This window comes from Vanessa tameamea, chromosome 10 (genome assembly GCF_037043105.1).
Source record: "Vanessa tameamea isolate UH-Manoa-2023 chromosome 10, ilVanTame1 primary haplotype, whole genome shotgun sequence".
In the NCBI taxonomy this organism is placed as follows: Eukaryota; Metazoa; Arthropoda; class Insecta; order Lepidoptera; family Nymphalidae; genus Vanessa; species Vanessa tameamea.
In genome coordinates, this window is record NC_087318.1 from 8,855,533 (window position 1) to 8,875,894 (window position 20,362).

The 20,362-nt window shown below is 31.8% G+C and overlaps 2 protein-coding genes across 2 annotated transcripts; both read right to left on the bottom strand.

Moving 5' to 3' along the window:
* Window positions 1-1,547: 1,547 nt before the first annotated feature.
* LOC113404476 (histidine-rich glycoprotein-like) lies at window positions 1,548-2,276 on the bottom strand. The gene has a single exon (XM_026645383.2). It carries the CDS (start codon window positions 2,274-2,276, stop codon window positions 1,548-1,550), a length of 729 nt encoding a protein of 242 aa, XP_026501168.1.
* Window positions 2,277-5,010: 2,734 nt separating this feature from the next.
* LOC113404492 (histidine-rich glycoprotein-like) lies at window positions 5,011-5,875 on the bottom strand. Its single transcript, XM_026645409.2, has one exon. It carries the CDS (start codon window positions 5,848-5,850, stop codon window positions 5,131-5,133), a length of 720 nt encoding a protein of 239 aa, XP_026501194.2. The 5' UTR covers window positions 5,851-5,875; the 3' UTR covers window positions 5,011-5,130.
* Between the last annotated feature and the right edge of the window lie 14,487 nt (window positions 5,876-20,362).

Below are 20,362 nucleotides of genomic sequence, written 5' to 3' on the forward strand. Positions count from 1 at the left end.
AAACAGATAGAGAGATCTTATGAAGATTAATATCTTAATTGATGCATGTCCGCAGCGTTTGCTGTTAAAATGTTTGATGGTTGTGTTTGATATAGTACTACGTACTCGTATAACTACGTCAGTTATATTTAGGATCATGCACGTTGTTTGTATGGACTGTGATTACGAACACTACGGTCTACGGCGAATATGATATTTGATACGCCTATGAATATAATAACGTATTGTACTAGTTCGTCCAAGTTCTCTACGAACAACCATATTGAGCAACAAAAACAAACTATACAACACAGCTGGTGACGCGTGTTATTTTTAGTTGGAAAATGTGTTGATTTCGTTGGGCATTTAGATTAAATAAGACATAACATTTGTAAGGCTTAGCGAAATATAGCGAAAGCGATCTCTTATCAATTACGGGACATTTTAAGACATTCCGTGTCTAGGATTATGTGCTCTCAAAATCATTACAACAAAAATACGCTGGCAACCCTTTTTCCGTTTTGTGTGTGTGCAGTCGTAATCAATAAATTCTCCCCGTGCTAAACGAAATATTTATACTGATTTGTCGCACGACTAATCGCACGCCTCATGACTTTTTCATGCTTTCTCGCAAACATATAATAATGCATCAAAGTTTATTAGTTCTAAAATTAAAGAGAAAATCGCCTAATTGACTTGTAATAATTGCAAGTAATCAATATTTATTCAAAATATAAAAAAAATAACTGTTGTAGTTTAGGCGAGCAACAACCAACGTTGTTTAGACAGATTACGCGACTATTATTGATTGATACGCTGCTACAATTATTTTTTTGAAATAAAATAAATATACGGCACATTTTTCCGACCGTATGATCGTGAAAATTACCACATAATGGGAAGTTGTACGATGCCTTCGCTTAAATCTAAATGTTGAAATGGTGTGCCCTTTCTGCCTGTAGTAAGTATATAAATAATAACTATATATATATATATATATAAATAAATAATGGGTGTTACTCTCTCTACGTAAGTATTTCCATTTTTCCAACAAAACTGCTTAAAATTAATAAGAAAACACTCCAAGGTACTTTTAAAAATGATTGATTAATCTCATCTCAATAAAAAAAAAAAATTACTAACTATAGAATATAAAACTGTTTTTTCCTCTAGCTTCGATTTTAGATAGTTAGCCTTAGATAATATTTCCCTGTTTTGCACAAATTCAAAACGCTTCGATGAGAGATGTTATTTTATAAATAAAATTTTATTAATAAAAAAATTCCGTCTTAGCAATTATATGATTGAATTGACGTGAATTTAAACTTGTAGTTATATTTTCTTTTATAAATATATTCTAAACACGAAGCTCTATTGAGCGGTTTCCGATTAGAGGCTTAGAATGTTGAAATACATTTGATTTTCATGAAAATAAAGATTAATTTAAGAATTTAGTAAATAAGTTTATATTAGGTACAAAACAATTTTATTTTACGTAGTAAAAACATAACAAAAAATATATATGTAATAAGTCAACAATTAACAATTTGTTTGGTAATTTGTACATGTCAGTGACCAGACTTGTGTCCCCAGTGCTTATGGTCCTCGTGGCCTCCTTTCTTGCCGTGATCGTGGTGGTGATCCCAGTGCTCATGGTGACCACCTTCGCCGTGGTGTCCCTTATGGTGGTGGTGGTGTCCTCCCTTTTCATGATGACCTTTCTTGCCGTGTTCGTGCTCGTGGTGGCCACCGTGTTTATGTCCTTTGTGGAAATGACCTCCCTTTTTGTATCCTCCCTCATGATGGTGACCACCGTGGTGGGAATGGTGACCCTTTTCCCCGTGATGGTCATGGAAGTGCTTATCCTTTTTGAATTCATCGTGTTTTTCAATACCATGGTGACCCTTAGTGTCGTGGCCTTTGTGGAAGTGACCGTGCTCCTCGTGGCCATGTCCATGTTCTCCTTTTTCTCCATGCCCGTGGTGATGATGGTAGCCTTCATCGTGGTGGTGGTGCTTCTTGTGGCCACCGTGCTCGCCATGGTGTCCCTTATGCCCTTTATGATGATGGTGGCCATGCTTACCGTGGTGGTGTTCATGATGTCCCTTATGTCCTTTGTGGTCGTGATCACCATGTTCATGATGATGATGTCCATGATGTTCATGGCCACCACCCTTGTCCCAGTGATGACCCGAAGCAGCAACTTCGAGATCGGCTTCTCTCTTTTCCCGGATCTCCCGAGCGGAGATCGCGGCTACAAGAGCCACTAGCCCACACAACACCAGAAGGCTTCTCATGGTTGGTTAGACAAATTGCAGTTGTTGAATGATAGCTGCTTCAGTAACACTGATATTTTATACTAGTTAACAAGCACGGTTAAGAAATTTATCGTTTTCTTTAGTGTCAAGGTTGCAAATATAATGAACAGTAACTTAAGATTTCTAGTTCCAGGTTACTCAGCTATTCACTTGTCAATATTGTTATGTTTTTATTCATAAAATCGGTAATCAAGTATCCTATAGTAAATACTGTTAATTGGCATTTGTAACGGGATCATATTTCCACACGTTTTCTTTGTAATTTTGGTGCGAATATGACTTTATATGTATTTTTATGTCAGATATCCATTTCAATATAAAGATAGATTTTATTGTTACTATTTATCTTTTAAGTGTGTAAACCGGTCAGTTTTTTTTGTATTGCTATTGTTGTATTAAACGTGTTTTGAGGCTTCCGGCAGAGTAAAAAAGAGTCACTATATCTGAAAATGTGGTTGTTGTTACCGCCTAATGAACAGAAAAGTCAGTCGTGGCTCACGATTATAAGCGTGTTAACGCTCACGAGAATCGCACGTACGGCAAAAGGCTCGGACCCACATGCGCTTCCAGAAACGATCTCGTACGCGAGCATAAAGCGCTAGTTATAGCACTAGCTGATGATTAGACAACGACGGTAATATACTACGGGAGACAGGGTTAAAAATAGCAAGCCCTCGATTTTCGGCGAACATGAAAAATGATGCCTAGGTACCTCAATTAAATAATTAGTGTTTCTATGATTTATTTATTTTCTTAAATTTATAAAAAGTTGTCAGTAAATTAATAAAGCAATTTTTATTTACCCATTATTTTAACATTACTTGTGTGTAACTAACAAAGTTCTTATGTAAATAAATATAGGAAGTTGCCGACTTCCAATTGCCGCATAAATTAATAATTTTGGCAACTATAATAATTTTAATTCAGATGACTATACAATCGTTTAGGTATATAACTGATCTGACGGTAGCAAAAGCAGCGATGGGTAGACGGGTAGTGGAACTATTTAATGACTATTAGAAATGCCTTCGACTTTGAGCTCATGTAGTTTATCAAACTTCCGTGGTCTGGTTTTAAATTTTATTTAATCTAAAATTTATTGATTACAATATATTTTTCTATGAAATATCAATATACCTCTATCCTATGATTTTAAATGATGACGTAATAGTTGATAGAAAATTACATATAATTAAACAAGTATTATTATACATAAATATTATTATACATATGAACAAAATATTTAATAATATTAACTGTCCCTGCGTAAGTTTCGTTTTATTTAGCTGTTACTAGGCAGAAGGTGAACTTATTCAATAGGCTTATTATTTTTTTTGCTTATTTTTTAGGTCAAATGAAGGATAGAAATAATATTATCAGAATTTAGTAAAACAGCCGCTGAGTGGCTTTTATGAGTATGCCCGAATTTTTTTTGTACTCGTCAAACTAAAACCTGAATATGATATGGTCTTAATCACTTTTATAGTTATTTCTGGTTTACTTACTTTTTTTACTTGTTTTACTTTTACTTACTTAAGTTTACTTGTTTTCTATTATTGTTAATAGTGTATGTATAAATAAAGGCTTATTACGTTAAAATTGTTATTTTGCTCTTCATTGCCTGAACCAAGTACCGTAGCTAGACAAGTTATGTTAATATTTTCTGACTCTTTTGTTAAGTGTGTTGTCGTATTTTAAGATGTTCAGATTTTCTAAACTGAGCTGTGTATCGAGTAAGCGCGATAAGAATTATTATTAAATACTCAACAGTACCTCTACTTTATAGAATTAATAGCAAATAATTCAGTGATATCTTTATAAGTAAACATTTGTTTGTATATATTACATTAAAATACAAATTATGAGGGTGTTTCTGATAGATATCGATCGTAAAAATTAAAAAGTTAGACTCGTTGCCATGGAGCTCGATATTCTTATACAATACTTATTACTTTTTATATCAAATGTCTTAATGTGAGTACCTATTTTAAGGTATCGAAGTCCTCAATAGTAATACTGGTATTTATAACATAAAATTAACGATCTGACATATGGTTATAGTTCTGTATTTTTTTTCATGGTGTTTGTAAATAAATATATTTTTCGCTAATTGGACGATGAGAATATGCAAATTTTAATTTCAATAACTCCTTCCAAGCTCATCCCTTATCACTGGTCCGTTCTATTTCACATATATTGATTTAATTGTATAATTCTAAAATAAATATTGTCAAATTAAAATTTGCATGAATAATTTTTAATTTTTTAATTCTGCAAAATGCTTAAAAAATAGCGTTGATTTTTAGCGTTATTTGCTTATTCTATTTCAGAGTGACATAAATAATCAATTAATTCAACTGAAGGATGAGTACATTAATCAAATTTTAGGCTTTTTTGCATAGTAGTAATGATATTAACAACAGCCTATGAGATAGAAATGTGCAAAGGACATAGTACATTTTCATTTTACGTAGTTTACTGAACAAAATCGAGTTAAATTTCTCTGAATTCTCGCTATTAATAAAACATGTTAATCACACGAGAAGTTATATCATTCTCTACGTTAGATAAACCTATGTATCTTTACAAGCTGTGCCTCCATTAAAGTTATTATTTGAAAATCATATTGTAATGTCTTCCGTTTATTTTCTTCTAATAAAACGGACTTTAATGATAAAAGCATTGCCCTGATATTAGGTGTGAAAAAAAACAATTTTATAATATTAATAAATTAGCAAAATAATTATTTATTTACATATCACAAAATATTCAACAATAACAAAAGCTTTTTTTTATTCGTTTCGTTTCACGTAATGTCTATTAATAAAAAACATTAATGTCCCTTCCAGCCCCAACCTTTGTGGTCCTCATGAGATCCTTTGCTGCCGTGTTCTGCTTGCTGACCCCAGTATTCGTCGTTGCCACCTTCATCTTTAAGACCTTTTTCTTCGTGGTGATGACCTCCTTTTTCGTGATGACCTTTCTCTCCAAATCCTTTTTCATAGAAATCACCTACACTGTGTCCTTTATGGAAATCGCCTCCCTTCTTGTAGCCACCTTCCTCGTCATAGCCACCGTAGCCTTCATCAAAACCTGATTCACCATGTTTATCATGGAAGTGTTTGTCTTTCTTGAACTCGTCTAATTTATGGATTCCATGGTGACCCTTAGTGGAGTGTCCTTTATGAAAATGTCCCTTTTCTTCAAAGCTGTGACCTTTTTCGCCCTTTTCACCACTATGATGTTCATCAAAGTATCCATCGTCGTGGTGGTGGTTTTTTTTATGACCTCCACTTTCTCCGAAATACCCTTTGTTTCCCTTATGAAGGGTGTGTCCTTTTTTACCGGAATCTTGGGCGTGATAGCCCTTATAGCCTTTTTCGTCAGATCCACCTATTTCGGTATGATGATCACCATGGTGCTCACCGCCAGATCCTTTTTCCCAAAGATGTGATGCCGCTTCTTCAAGATCAGCTTCCCGTCTGTGTCGAACATTTTTAGCGTGCACTGTCGCTGCCACCACCAATAAACCAAATAAAGCAATTGCTCTCATGTTCCTGTTCTCCTGGGTGCTGTAGGCTTGTTGCCAAATGATGCGTGTTGCTTATTTCTTGCAGTTTATATAGTATTGCCAATACCACACTGCGTTGTCTTTAATGTCAGGGTAACTTGAAAATGACGGTCACGACGGAGCGAGTGACCCAAATCATTGATAAATCACTCTTTATTATTATGTATTTTAATATCTATCTCATTTCCATTGTTATATACGTTCTTAATTGAAATAGGTATTTCTTTTATAAGAATTAATTAGAAATATAAAGCGAATGCCGGTATAAGTTCAACGTTGCTTAATGTAAACATATTTTATTTGCTTATGTTTAAATGATTGGATATCTCATATCGTAAGGCAGATTTTAATTCTAACATTAATATTTATTTTAATTAACAAGTTGATCTAAATAATTAGAAATTGCAGGTTAACTTACCCCACGGGATATATATTTCATTGTAATAAATTATGTTTAAGCTTAGGCAATGAATTGATATAATATGAAATTAATATAAACATCGTGTTTTCCATGTGACTTAGAGGATATTACATTTTCATATAAAAATATCCCACGTTTGATATAGTTTTTATTAACTTTAATATTTCCTGCAACAACAACAAAAATATCCAATATAAGTCGAGAATTTCAAGTTTTAATTTGATTTACTGAAGGCTTTTTTTTTAAATTTAGTCATCATAATTTCTTGATTGTATTTCATGAAATAATATTCATATTTGCTATTGGTGAACATTGCGACTTAAGGTACAAAGAAAAAAAAGTAAACACAATACCAACGTTTATCGTTAAATGTTAAAAATGTTTAAAAACACTAATTGTGCAATTTAATGTTACCTATGTTAAAAAAAGTAAATTATTTTGGCAATCTGTATCAATGATTCTGTCAGCCAATGCTTTTTGTGTTATCAGTTGAACATTGTCTTCTAATTACCATTGTTTTTTATTATTATTAAATCAGAAGAAGAAAGCTTTATTAAGGAAACTTGCAACTCAATAATCGTTTCAACGACTTTTAATAAGTAATCATTAATTCTCATCGTCTCTTTTTATTATATAGGCCTTGTCGGTTATATCGTATTCACATATACATAGTTCAGTATCCATAAACAAACGGTATTTTTATTTTATCATTTAATTGGCAGAGTAATTCTCAGTACTAACAATAAATATTAATTTACAATACACTGCATTAATTATGAGAAATTTTCCCTTTGACATTATTCGATTTGATTCAAAATCAAAATAAACTTTATTAAGTACCTTTTAATTGAAGAATTGTATTAAACGTAAATCTATTAATATAGCGAAACGAGAAGTTGTTGATAAGGGTTTGCATTGGTTTGTATACTAAAACTAAGTCTTAGGTAATGTCGGCAATTCAATGAATACATATTAATAGTGATATAATATACGCAGCGAAATTATGTCACCTATCTCGTCATCGTCTTCATTAAACTCCGTTCATTTGAAATGTCCTTTTGAAAAATATGTTGTTCGAAGGTATCGTGTTTTTGTTTTTTTTAAGTTGTCTGTTTATTAATAAGGTAATCCATTGGACTATCTAAGAGTTACCTTGAAAGGAATTTTGTTTTTTTTTACGTCAAATTTTGAAAGTCATTTCCTCGCATGGCCTTTATATGGTATCGTTTCTGAATTTTATGTATATTTGATAACTACAAAAAAATATGTATTTTTTACAAAAACTGCGGTGGCTTTAAATTTCAGAATTACTAGATGTTAGATATAGAATTTTCAGCGACAATCGCGATTTAGCGCGCTCCTAAAAATAACGGAGGATGTATTCTAGTAAGTGTTCACAAAAAGCGATAATCATGGAAACATAATCTCTATTATTGGGGATTATTACCATTCCTATGTAGTTTGGAACCCATGTGGTCAATTAAACATCACCAATATATATAATTCTTCTCTTGGAACTAAATAACAGAACACTATTTAAAATTTTAAAATAAAGCGCATTAAGATATAATACTAATAGAATATTGCAGCTAATCTCTTTAAACAACGAATGTTCCACTTGCTTCCGGTCCTTTTACTAAATCAAATTTTCATCATCCTCAGCTAGAAATATTGGTGGCTGTTTGCCTTCAGCAAATCTAGTTAATTATAATAATTATAAAGTCGACTACGATGATATATGTGATATTAAAAAAGGTAACCGAGTTTATGTACTACGTTAAAGCACTAGCTTTAAGTACTATCAGATTGTATTGATATCTGATAGTTCAGAGGTTTAATGATATCACTGAGAGTCATGTTTTCTTCTATTTTCTGAATGCATGAAGCTAATCGTAAAATTCTTTTGTGTCAATCTTCATAACATTGAACATTTAAAAAAAAAAAATTCTAAGTGCTTTTGGCAGTATCTACTTTAAATTCAAAAGCAATGGTTCCGGTTTTCTTAATATTATGAGTTTTGGAGTTATGGTTTAAATAAATAACAAACATAATAATAAAATGCGAAATTTATTTTCGTCTTATTTTGGCTCTGTTTTTAAACCTGCAACAGATTACCCTAAGTGACATGCATAAATTTTACCGTTAGATGATTTTTTGCTTATTAGTATTATTTATACCTTTAAGTGATCGTCCATTACTAAGTGATTTTAAAACATGTCATATTGTACGCAATTATCTAGAGCTCGTTGAACAAATTAAATTAGGAGCTCATTAGCATTTCAGGTCTTCTTTTATTATTCCGTGAGCTGCGGCCGTCGTTCGTTCACGAATGCAAGATCTCGCACTCCTTTACGAAAGACGTATCATTTTCACCACAAAAAAAAGCATCATTCTTTTAGTGTAAATTCTGAAATATCTTGTTCAAAAAAAGTCCATGTAGCAGTTCCCACTAAATACATACTTTTGTATGCTACGTAATAAATCCTTTTGTTTATTTTCTGTACCTCTTGTGTTCTTATATTTTTATTACTTTAATGATACTTTATTAGTGTGAAATGTCTCAGGTTTTACTTACTGTTCAAACAGCTGCATTTTTTAATTATATACTCCGGGTGTCTATTTTTTCTCCAATAAAGTAATCACTATGTTAATATGGGTAACAGATACTATCGTAAATTTTTAAAATAAAAACAAATACCTATAAAAAATTATTACTTCCGATGATGTCCAAAAATAACATAAAATTTATTGAATGATTGATCTTGTTTTTCTTGTTATACGTTTAAAAATAACATACAATAAACTAACAGTGTGAATTTTAAGTAACGTAAACTCGAATATATAAAAAACTAACGTACACAGGAAAGGTTTTTAAAATTCAATAGTTTCAATAGTGTTGGTTTCTGCAGTTGTCTGAATTTGCAAAGGACTACAATAAAGTTTCTAAAATATGAAAGATACTTTTTCGTTTTAATAAAAATAAAATAATTTTCAATTGCGACGGAAATAAAGAACAATGGAAATTAATTTAATAACATTCAAACATATATAAATTTAAAACATAGTAATGTGTTAGTAACAATTAGAGGGATCTCATTATCATTTGTAGTATTCCTTTTTTATATTAATTAATTTAACTTAGCTTATACTTACTGAAATTTGAATGCAAAGTGTTCTTTCCAATATTTGATATATATCATATTCGCAATGTTACAGGAATTAGTAGTATGTAGTGTTAAAGGTCATCGAACTATGTTATTCTAGTGACGTCAATGAGAAGTGGGCAGGGCTCTCTAGGTAAAAAGCATATAAAATTATAAGTATATAAAGCAATTGCACATTTTTCAACATACTTTATAAAAAATCACATTGTTGATTACTTGATTAATTTAAGTTAATAACCCTGTCAATGTGTACTAGTTACATACGGTATGACAAATAACGAATTTCCTCATTAAAACTTTACGCACTATTGTATATGTAGCCATTATCTCATTCTGTATGTTTCTGGATATAAGATCATGTAATTGGAGATATGTTATTAGACATAATTCAAAGATTATATTGTCGTTATCGTGTTCCTTTAGGGAACATAAAATATAATTTGGTAACATTATAATGGGCTAAGATCCGATGTGTATGGATTTTAACAACACAATATTAAATTTTAAGCTTAAAGGGATGAGACTAAGCGTTTTCTCCCAAGTCAAGGCCGTGGCGTGTCAAGGTGAGGTTGTGAAAGTCGTCGCCCTCGTCGTTTTCTATGTTTTATTTAAGTAAAATTCTTTTGATAGATTTCTTGCGCCACTGTTTCCGCTAGAGCGCACACGCTGTCCTAAGTAAGTTGGACACTGAGACACGCTGTTAGCATGGATACAATTGGTTGTTATTTTTTGTTTTTAATTTAATATAATTGACTATTTAGTTTGTAAGATATAATTCGACTTATTTTTATTTTAGCTTGTAACATTAGTAATAATTTAATTTAGATGATGAAATTAATAGGTGCATTGAGGTTTGAGTATTTGCAAGCTTTTCATCCTCAATTACTCCTTTATCTCCTGCATAAGAAGACGTTCCTTGAAACATATCACAATAGGTGACATATTGCGAGTAAAAATGCACACAAATCTTCTATTAGACCTAGGATTTAAAGTATACTTTCTACTATACAGTTGAAACGTACGTTACGTAACGAAATATAATCTATACTAATATTATATTAATGCCAAAGTCACTTTGTCTATCTATATGTTTCTCTTTCTATTACGCTTTCACGGGCAACCATTGAACTGAATTTGATGAAATTTGGCATAAAGTACTCGTATGCTTGAACCTCAAGGAAGGACGGAGTCTTTACTTTTATACCTAACATCTAACGATCAAACTCTAAGCCGCAGGTGTCATGAAGTTATTAATGTATACTTTTTTGAAATAACAAAACATAATAATGAATTAGTTTATTTTGTCATGACGGATAATAAATCAAAGACTGTAATAACAGACTTTTAACAACGATCATGAGATGTTTGAAAGTGGATTATTTTTTTATTAAAAATAGGAAGCTAGCAGATATTCCAAAGGTCTTAACTAAAACTATATATAGTCGTATTTTATTAATTATAATACTAATTACATGAACTATAATACTAATTACACCATTTAAAGAAGACGCGGATGAAAATAGCATACTCGGTTTTTAGCATTTTACGAATAATATAAAATATCAGATATTTATTAAGACGACAATGTTTCTCGCATGGAAAATTTTACGAAGTCTTCTCCAGGGCGAGTTGTCCGACAAATTATGCAATTGCTTTCTACGATGGATTGCCAATATTGTATACAAAAAAGTTTGCACTTAATTGTACTTAAGTCCATTGATTGAGGAAGGAGTATATTGGTTACAAAATAATATGAAATATTATTTAAATTAATTATAATAAAAGCGTGATGGTTAAAAATACAAATAAATATTTAACCAAATTAATGAATAGGTAAAAATGCTAAGGATTCGTAGTGTTATCTACTCGTGGTATTAAAGATTTATGAAATGTTTATAATTTATGACTTATGAAAATTTAATCCATATTAAATTTTCTGTAAACTTATTACGACAACGGTTTTTAAAACTTTATTTAGCGGGTGTTTAGTTGTTTTATCTTTTTTAGTCATAATTGAATTGACATTTGAAAGAAGTAAACAGCCTTGTTTAACTAAACAATATTTATATTGTACTTGATGGTAAGTCTTTGTGCAAGCAGTGTGCCACAGTGAGCCAATGAAGCTAGAACAAGGGACATAACATCTTAGCTCCCAAAGTTGGCGGCACATTGGTAATGTAAGGAATGTTTATTATTTCTTTCAGAGCTACTGTCTCTGGGCGGTGGTGACTAATTACCATCAGATCACCACCATATCATGGACCACTCCATTTGACCGCCCGCCTACATAAAAAACAATTGTAGATAAAGTGATACGTATAGAACTTGACCCGATACTATTAATTGTGTTAAATTACAGATTACCTTGTAAGAAGAACATTTCGACCTCGAGGCAATAATACGAGAGATATACTTGATCGTTTTTTCGGAAGTTGATGTGTTTATTTATTCCTTACTGAGAAAAAAATAATGTAATGGTTTAATGTGGTCAACATTCGTTGTGTCTTAATTCGTGATGATTTTAGATTTACCACATCGTTTTAGTCAACGGTCAACGCTCTTATAAGGTACCAGAACTTGTCAAGGCCTGGGTTCAATTTGAGGGTTGGGTTTGTGAATTCAGTCAAAAAAATTCCGGTAGCAATTCGAAGTAATATACTAATATCTCGTGAACCTCGGAAAACCCTTTGGAAGACGGACACGTTGGAAGTTGTATTAAAATGACGCCCTATTGGATGATCAGTGTGATAGTATGATGGAAACGTGTAAAAATGGCTATTTCAAGTGGATATAACTAGTTTAGTTCTTTCTTACTTAACGGTTCTTAGTACTCACTCTATGCATCACTTAGAATATATAAATCTAAGACTCGTTTATCTCCGAGTTATCGATTGGAATAAGCTATAGGTATATTTATTAAGAGCTTTTGTATTTGTTAGAATTTGAAATATATTATTTCTTTGATTATAATATTATATAAGTACTCTATTTTATTTTTAGAATTAGATGATGTTAAAAGTTTATTAAGCATTTCTTCATTTTAGGTGAACCTTGCGTGGGTAAAGCCTCTCGCAGAATACTTATGTTTATGTAATAAAGAAGAAATTATCATCTAAATTAACACTTTAATAAAGTTAACTTGTGATAATTTTCGTTCAGTTATTTATTCTTTGCTCGAGTGTTTTAAGTGCCCTAGAAGATATCTATGTCGAGGTGAATTAAATTAATTATATTTGCATTGATAAAATAATTAATTAATGAAAATTTTCGTAAATTACTTTTGAAATACAAAATGTATATCCATATGTATCATTAAGGTCATCTAAAAATATTATAAGAAACATAAATAATTTTTGATTTTGACTTAATGTGTCGGTAGAAAATACATAATATGGTACAAAATATGTCCCATTTTAATTATTGTATATTTTTAATTAAATACATATAATAGATTAATAAAAATATGATTATATATAAGGAATTAAAACGAAGAATATCTATAAACATTCTACGGAAGAAGTGAATCGGTGCATATATGTATAATGGAATTAGTTTTCTCCACTAAGAACAGATGGCGCTACTATAAAGGTATAAACGAATAATTTTTTCCTATTATAGAATTATAACTTCTGAGGCATTTTTTCATTTTTATGGAGATTACTGGTGGACTTATATCTAAATTTTCAGTCCATAATAAAAAAAAATTTAAATCAAAACTTTACGAGTAAACATAAAATAACTCAAATCGCGGTCACTATTGAAAATAACTGTAAAATAAACTATCATCTAAAATTTATAGAATATTATTTAATTTTTAAGTCAAATTATTGGAAATAACGACTTTGCTCATCTTTTCAGAAGTTACCGTTAAGATAATTTTGTCTCAATTCCTCTCACGGCGAATTATAAACCGCCTTGAAAATGAAGACCACAAGTTAAATTTACCTATTATAATCTCTCAACTAAATTAAATTGTGGCTTGCTTTGTTTTATCTAGAGAGTATTATCATACTGACATTATAAACGGAGTCTCGCTCATACTTATACAGTAGTTTATATATCTAATTTCAGGACGTATCTGGACTATTTACGCCTTTTTATGATATATGTACGGGCGGACGGGCAAATGGGCTACCTGGATGGTAAGTGGTCACCACCACCTATATACAATGGCGTTGTATGAAATATTAAAAAATCCTTACATCGCCAATGCGCGACCAACCTTTGGAATTAATATGTTATGTTAATTGTGCAACTATTTATATGGGCTCACTCAACCTTCAAACCGGAACACAACAATTCTGAGTACTGCTGTTTGGCGGTAGAAAATCTGATGAGCTACCTACACATACGGGCTTTATTTTAACTTCCTCGTTTTTGTAGTAGATTGCTTATAAGGTTGTATAAACCGATGTCATGGATTCAAAGTCTAATAAAAAGTTTTTGGATTTTTTTGTGTGGAAATGCTCGATAGCAGAACGGAATTTAGAAGTTGACAGTGTCAATTGATACACTGGCGTGCATTGGTAAACTGGCGGTTGCGAGCCCGAACTCCCTTCAGTCGAATCGGATTGCTGTTTCGGGCTTTGAGTACACCTGGTTTTATGTGCAATAATAAATATTAATCTTTGGCTAGTCTCTTGTGATAGTGAACACATTGACCGTTATTAATAAGGAGTACATCAAGACATCATTATTTTTTTTATTTTATATATATCGTTTCACGATATATGTGCTAATAATAAGCCGGAACATATATATTTTATAGATATGTGGCAGAATCACCACTTCTATGATTTAAACAAGAAAAATAAAAGAGTAATTTAAGTACTTCAACTTCGAACTCTCTGTTTTGGACACTATAATATGGAAAATGTTAAGAAAGATAGATGACGCGCGGCCAAGTGAAAATATCAAGGAGAAAAGGTCGTTTGGCAAGATATTATTTGTCTCTATAAGTTTTTTTTTTAAATATAAACTGTATAAAACTAGGGTAGCTAGTATTAATTTTTTTTTTAAATAATGTTATCTTATTCGTATTCTCACTTTTGTGATTTTCATAATCCTCTGTCGTCGAATGTCTTTACTATACAATAAAGACTTTTTTCTACTAAAGATTTTATTTATCGCTCGTGATGGTATCGTTGTGTGTTATTATCTCTGAACTGTGTCTCAAGTCATTGTAGATAAATCAAATTAAGTGCTTTTATAGTATACAAATGTTTCACAGCAATGATTCATTTTAAATTGAAATATCATAACAACTGTTACCGTGATTTTCTACGCGTGTCATTTTGTTTATCTTATTTTTATCAATAGGAAGCGATTTATGGTATGGCTTAATTTTATAAGAAAAACAAGTGACCCGTTGAGCACATTCATAGATTCAATATCGGCATTGGATAGCGAGGAAGTATATTCAGTGTAAGCTAACGAGCAATTCAAGGAACTTCAAAACCGGAGGCAGGCCTTTGCGACGGAAGCGATTAATAAAATTTGAACAGCAATGCAGAGATGCTTTGCTGTCCTCCTCAATTGATTTCCATAGACGGGAATTGTCATTCCGGTTGAGAGGCGCACTCGAATCCTCCGGGTCGACAATAGTCGTGATATGAAAAGCAGGTGGATCGACCGCTCGTGTCTAGAATACTAAATGTCTTGTTATCATCTCATTTTCGACGCCGACTAAGCTCGAAGGTTAAATTATCTCTCCAATTTCCCCATCGGATTTTTAGACGTGCCTTATTTTAAAATTTTTACAGTTTTATTTTTGCATAAGATAGACGTAGATAAATGGCGGAACGGTTTCTGCGCTAAAATTAAAAAGCTCGTTACAAGATAATTAATTATTGCGTGCAATTTTATTAAAAAAATGCAGATATTATTAATTAATTAAAAGACAATAATGTACTATGAAATAAAATAGAATAGGTACCTATATAGCTAGAGGAGATTACCAAAGCCACAAGTTTTTGAAATGATTATTCGATATTTTTATACTTCAATCAAATGTATTTTTATTCTACATAAAGATTTTACTTTATTCAGATCAATTTCAATGACGCTGTATCATTTGTTAGATACTTTGGAGTAGATTCCTGTCAAACAGTATTCGTAAGACCGAACGGATCACAAGCCCTGCATTTCCCAGTTCGCTGACTCGGAAGTTACAATTGATTTGAATGAATTCGAGTAAGGAGAAGTTTGATCTTTCACGTGGAAGTTCTTATGTGGTGTCAGGTGATAAGATCATTTTACGTAATTGTTTAAATTTGTTTTAATTTATTTGTAACGGGTTGTTAAACTTTATATATAAATATTAATGATTGTTTTTGTTCGTATTTTATGTGTTCGAATATCATTCATCCGATTAAGTTGAAACTTTTTCGATACAATCGGTTCATGCATGATGGTTTTCGGCATAATTACATTAAAGTATAATACTGCCTACGTAATTGAAACACACTAACTTAAGTACAGGTGTAACTGAAGTTACTTTGTTTTTAATTACAAGGACCGAGTAGGTGGCTCGAGGGTCGCATCGTACAGTATATGGTTACCAAAATTAAAAAACGGTATAGCAACCCATGCGGGAATTAGCTAGTATAAAATATACAATACCCAGATCAATTATGCTATATTTTTATTTATTATTCACATATAGAATTCATTTCAAATTGATGCAAATCTCGTAACTGATATTTAATAGTTTATTTTTATTCTTTTTACATATTTAAGAATAATTCGAATGTGTTTTCAATTCAATGAGTTTATAATTAAAAATAGAAGTCGTACAAATCAAGAACCCTCGGAACGTTGGCACGAATGTTAGCAGCATTTCCCCGTTCAATCGGAATTCCGAAAACAAACTTAAATAATACGATACGATATAAATACGATTACAATACGATTGGATATTTTACGTTATAATAATTAGTGAACTCTAAGTCGATTTCAGTACATAACATAGAAATACGAGGAAAAACAGAGGAAGAATAATTGGTATGCGTTTATCGATGGGAAGATTAACCTTTTGAAATATCAAAGTTAACTTTAAGCCGTGAATCACCCCGAATTATGGTGCACACAGGAAGTTATGTATTGTTAGCAATTAATCGTTGCTTGTTTAAATATGTAGGTGTGAACAATGAAAGAAAAAATAGCAATAAAATTGAACGAGAGCACGGAAGTTTATAAAAAAAGATAAGATTTCATTTTTGCGTTATTAAAGTTTTCAAATGCATGTCCTCCTCAGGTGTAGTACGTTCTGCAGAGTTGATGCACCAAACCGTTTGACTATTTCATTGAATAGTTTTGCTTGATTCATGCCTGGCTGAACTAGCTTGTTTGTGGACAGTCCTTTTGTTAATTAAAACAAAGCTTGCACAACTAATTATCACAACTAGATCTGCACATTAAGACGTCAGTATGTATTAACACTGATGCAAAATTTTTTTGCTTTAGAATGTATTGTGCTTAAAAAAAAAAATTATAGTACTGTTGTTAAGCTCTTTGTTAAGCCAACTAGTCATTGCGCGTCGGGTGTCAAGTATAAAAAGGTAGACTTACAGTTCAAGTTTGCTTCATATCACATTTTATGTAATTAAACTGAATGCTTTCGGCGTAAAAGTGCAACAGACACACAGATAGACAGACAGAGTTGCTTTCATATTTATAATATTAGTATAGATGTAATGATCAATATCCATATATTGATTTGTCAAACGAAGTTTTACCGGTGTGATCTGTGTAAGCAAGACTGGTTAGATTTTCAAGTAATGAGTTATTCTTCCAAGATATCTCAAGATTGTGTTCCGGTATAATAAAGAAGTAAGTCGTGAACTTTAGTATGTTAAGGTTCGTTATCCAATACCTTTCTGTAGTAGTATTAACACGCCAGATTATCTATATCTGTTCCTTGATAAACCTTCTATTTAAATTAAAAAAAATATTATTTGGTGGAGCGGGATGAAATATTTTATAGTCACTTATAATGTATATTGGCGGGGGTGTCCATTTTTCATCAGATGGCCCATTTGTCCATCCGGATACCCATATTATAAAATATATCTACCTATATATATAAACTAGATGAAAACTCGGCTTCCGTCGGGTGAAATAAATAAAACTAAACAAATACGGTTTACAATTTACTTTTAACGTTGTTTTTTAGTATCTATATTTTCTATTTAGGTTGTGAAAACTATCAATAATCATTATTTACACAGCTTTTTAAACGCACCCGTTTAAAAAAAACTTTCACACAAGGACGTCCGTTGATCTGCCATTGAATTCCATGGATTTTATCTATCTATATATATAAAAGCGAAATACCACTCACCGATTAATCACGAAATCTCAGAAACTATAACACCTATATACTTGAAATTTGGCAGGTAGGTTCCTTATAAGGTGTAGACATCCGCTGAATTTTACGAAACTCTATCCCTAAGTGGGTAAAACGGGGTTTAGAAATTTGTGCTTTATAAATTTCGCACGGGATGTCACCGCAGGTTCAGCTAGTATTGATATATATGTATATCGTTTGTACTAATTTTGCGGATGTTGTTGACTAAAAATAATTATTTTTTAACGATTTATAATTGTGGATAGGTTTCGATCGTGTTTATCGTAGACCTGCACGAAATTTTTAATTTAGAAGATAATGTATGACTCAATGTCTGTATCTGTAATAAAATAAAATTAGTATAAAAACTTGTCACTTGGTCTAATGGGTTACTGTCCTACACAGTCTATGGGCATCGGTAACCTACTTTACAATCGATTGGTATTAATTTTATATAAGCCTTTTATTTTGCTAGATACTAAATCCATGGAATGGTTTTTCCAAATCATGTGTGTTTAATCTTTGAATCAGTGTAAATTATACTAGCCTTACAATAAGGCACTTTTGTGTTCAATAGCATATTATTTCATTGAAATTACTATCTAATAATTGAAAATGGAACTGATTGCAACTAAAAATATTCGAGTGTACATTACATTACACAAATTATTTAATATGAAATAATATCGGAACAAAATGATAAATAACATATTTGATTACATTCCTAGTATGTATTTGTTATTAGCATATTATATTATTTGTGATGTCGACGGCCAAAATTTTCACCTCATAAATGCTAAATGAGAGTTAAAATCCTAATAATAATGAGAACATAAAATGAGTACCCTAGTGACCGGTAATTTCAGAATTTACTTAACTAAAATTAGCATATAAACTGCTTCGATAATAGTACTAGAATGTGCTACACTAAATGAACGGAATTAAAACTGTATAGTTATTAGTATAGACCAGTATTATTAATATTTATTACATAGAATTTCAGATTAAATTAAAATAGGCCCCTATGCTTTTTATTATTTACTTATATTATTGTTTGAACACATTTATACCATTAGTTTATAATAAATTTTCAATTTTGCCTGGAATTTACAATAAAACGCATACATACATTTTAATATAAATATTTATGATTAAGTTTATAATAACTGTTAGAGAAAAGGCTCAAATGCTATGCGACTGGGAGGAAGCGTAGCGGGATCCGAAAATAGTCGATTTTACAAGTTGGACCCCACTACGAAGGCTCCAATGTCTGAGGTTTTAAATATACTGCGTGATCTTGGACGCGTAAGATGAGGGCCTGGCGTATCAATGGGATAATTTTATACTGACGCACGTATAAGCGAGTATAGCAGTAAGTTTTTTCCTCAGTAAGAATCGCACATAAAATCCCCAAGTTATCTTTAAATGAGTAAATTAAAGTTGATGAAAACTGAAGTTGGTCCGTGATATTGCGTAAAGTTTTAAAGTCACGTTATAGTACAGACTATAGCATAGAAATAGTGTTAATTTGTACATACTAGAGGAGTTTATTGGATTAATCCTAGCCGCTGAATTTCACCTTTGGGCACCGAGTCAGAATTCAAAGTTTCATCCGCACCACCTAGTTGTCCAATATCCAAAACAGTGCAATTTTTAAGGCATTATCTGCCTCGCACAACCACTCTGTAGAGTCAGTTTTCGGTGGCGGTTTTTCCATACCGATAAGACTATAAACTTTAAGAAAACAGCCTGCACATTTCTTAAAGGCCAGCAACGCACCTGCAAGCTCCCCGGTGCTACAGATGTCCATGATGGGTGGTCACTTACCATCAGATGAGCTTGATGCAAATTAGCCACCTATTTAAAAAAAAAAACAAAACAAGCAATGTCTTGATGTACCAACAATCAACTTCATATATTATTTATAAGAGACCTGCTTCTTATAATGCAAAAGGCAAGCACGGAAGAATTTTTGTGTCATTTTAATATTGTAATAAGTTGATTGCTCAATTTTCAACATCAACTATTCGACTTATGCAAAGTGTCCTTCTTGTTAGCATAGCCAACCACATTAATCCAATCTCAATCGTTTTCGTTATTATATAAACGCGTCGCTTTGGAAACGCACGAATACATATATTATTTAATATTCCGAGAACGTACTCTTTCCGGGTATTGTTAGTTATTATTTAACTTTTAGAGCCCAGATAGACCAGTAGTTAGAACGCGTGCATCTTAACCGATGATTTCGGGTTCAAACCCAGGCAGGCACCACTGAATTTTCATGTGCTTAATTTGTGTTTATAATTCATCTCGTGCTCGGCGGTGAACGAAAACATCGTCAGGAAACCTGCATGTGTCTAATTTCAACGAAATTCTGCTACATGTGTATTACACCAACGCGCATTGGAGCAGAGTGATGGAATGCTCCAAACCCTTCTCCTCAAAGGGAGAGGAGGCCTCAGCCCAGCGGTGGGAAATTTACAGGCTGTTAATGTAATTTAAGTTTTTATAATCCTCACACCCGTATCTCATTTACGTATAGACGGCACAGTGTGTTTA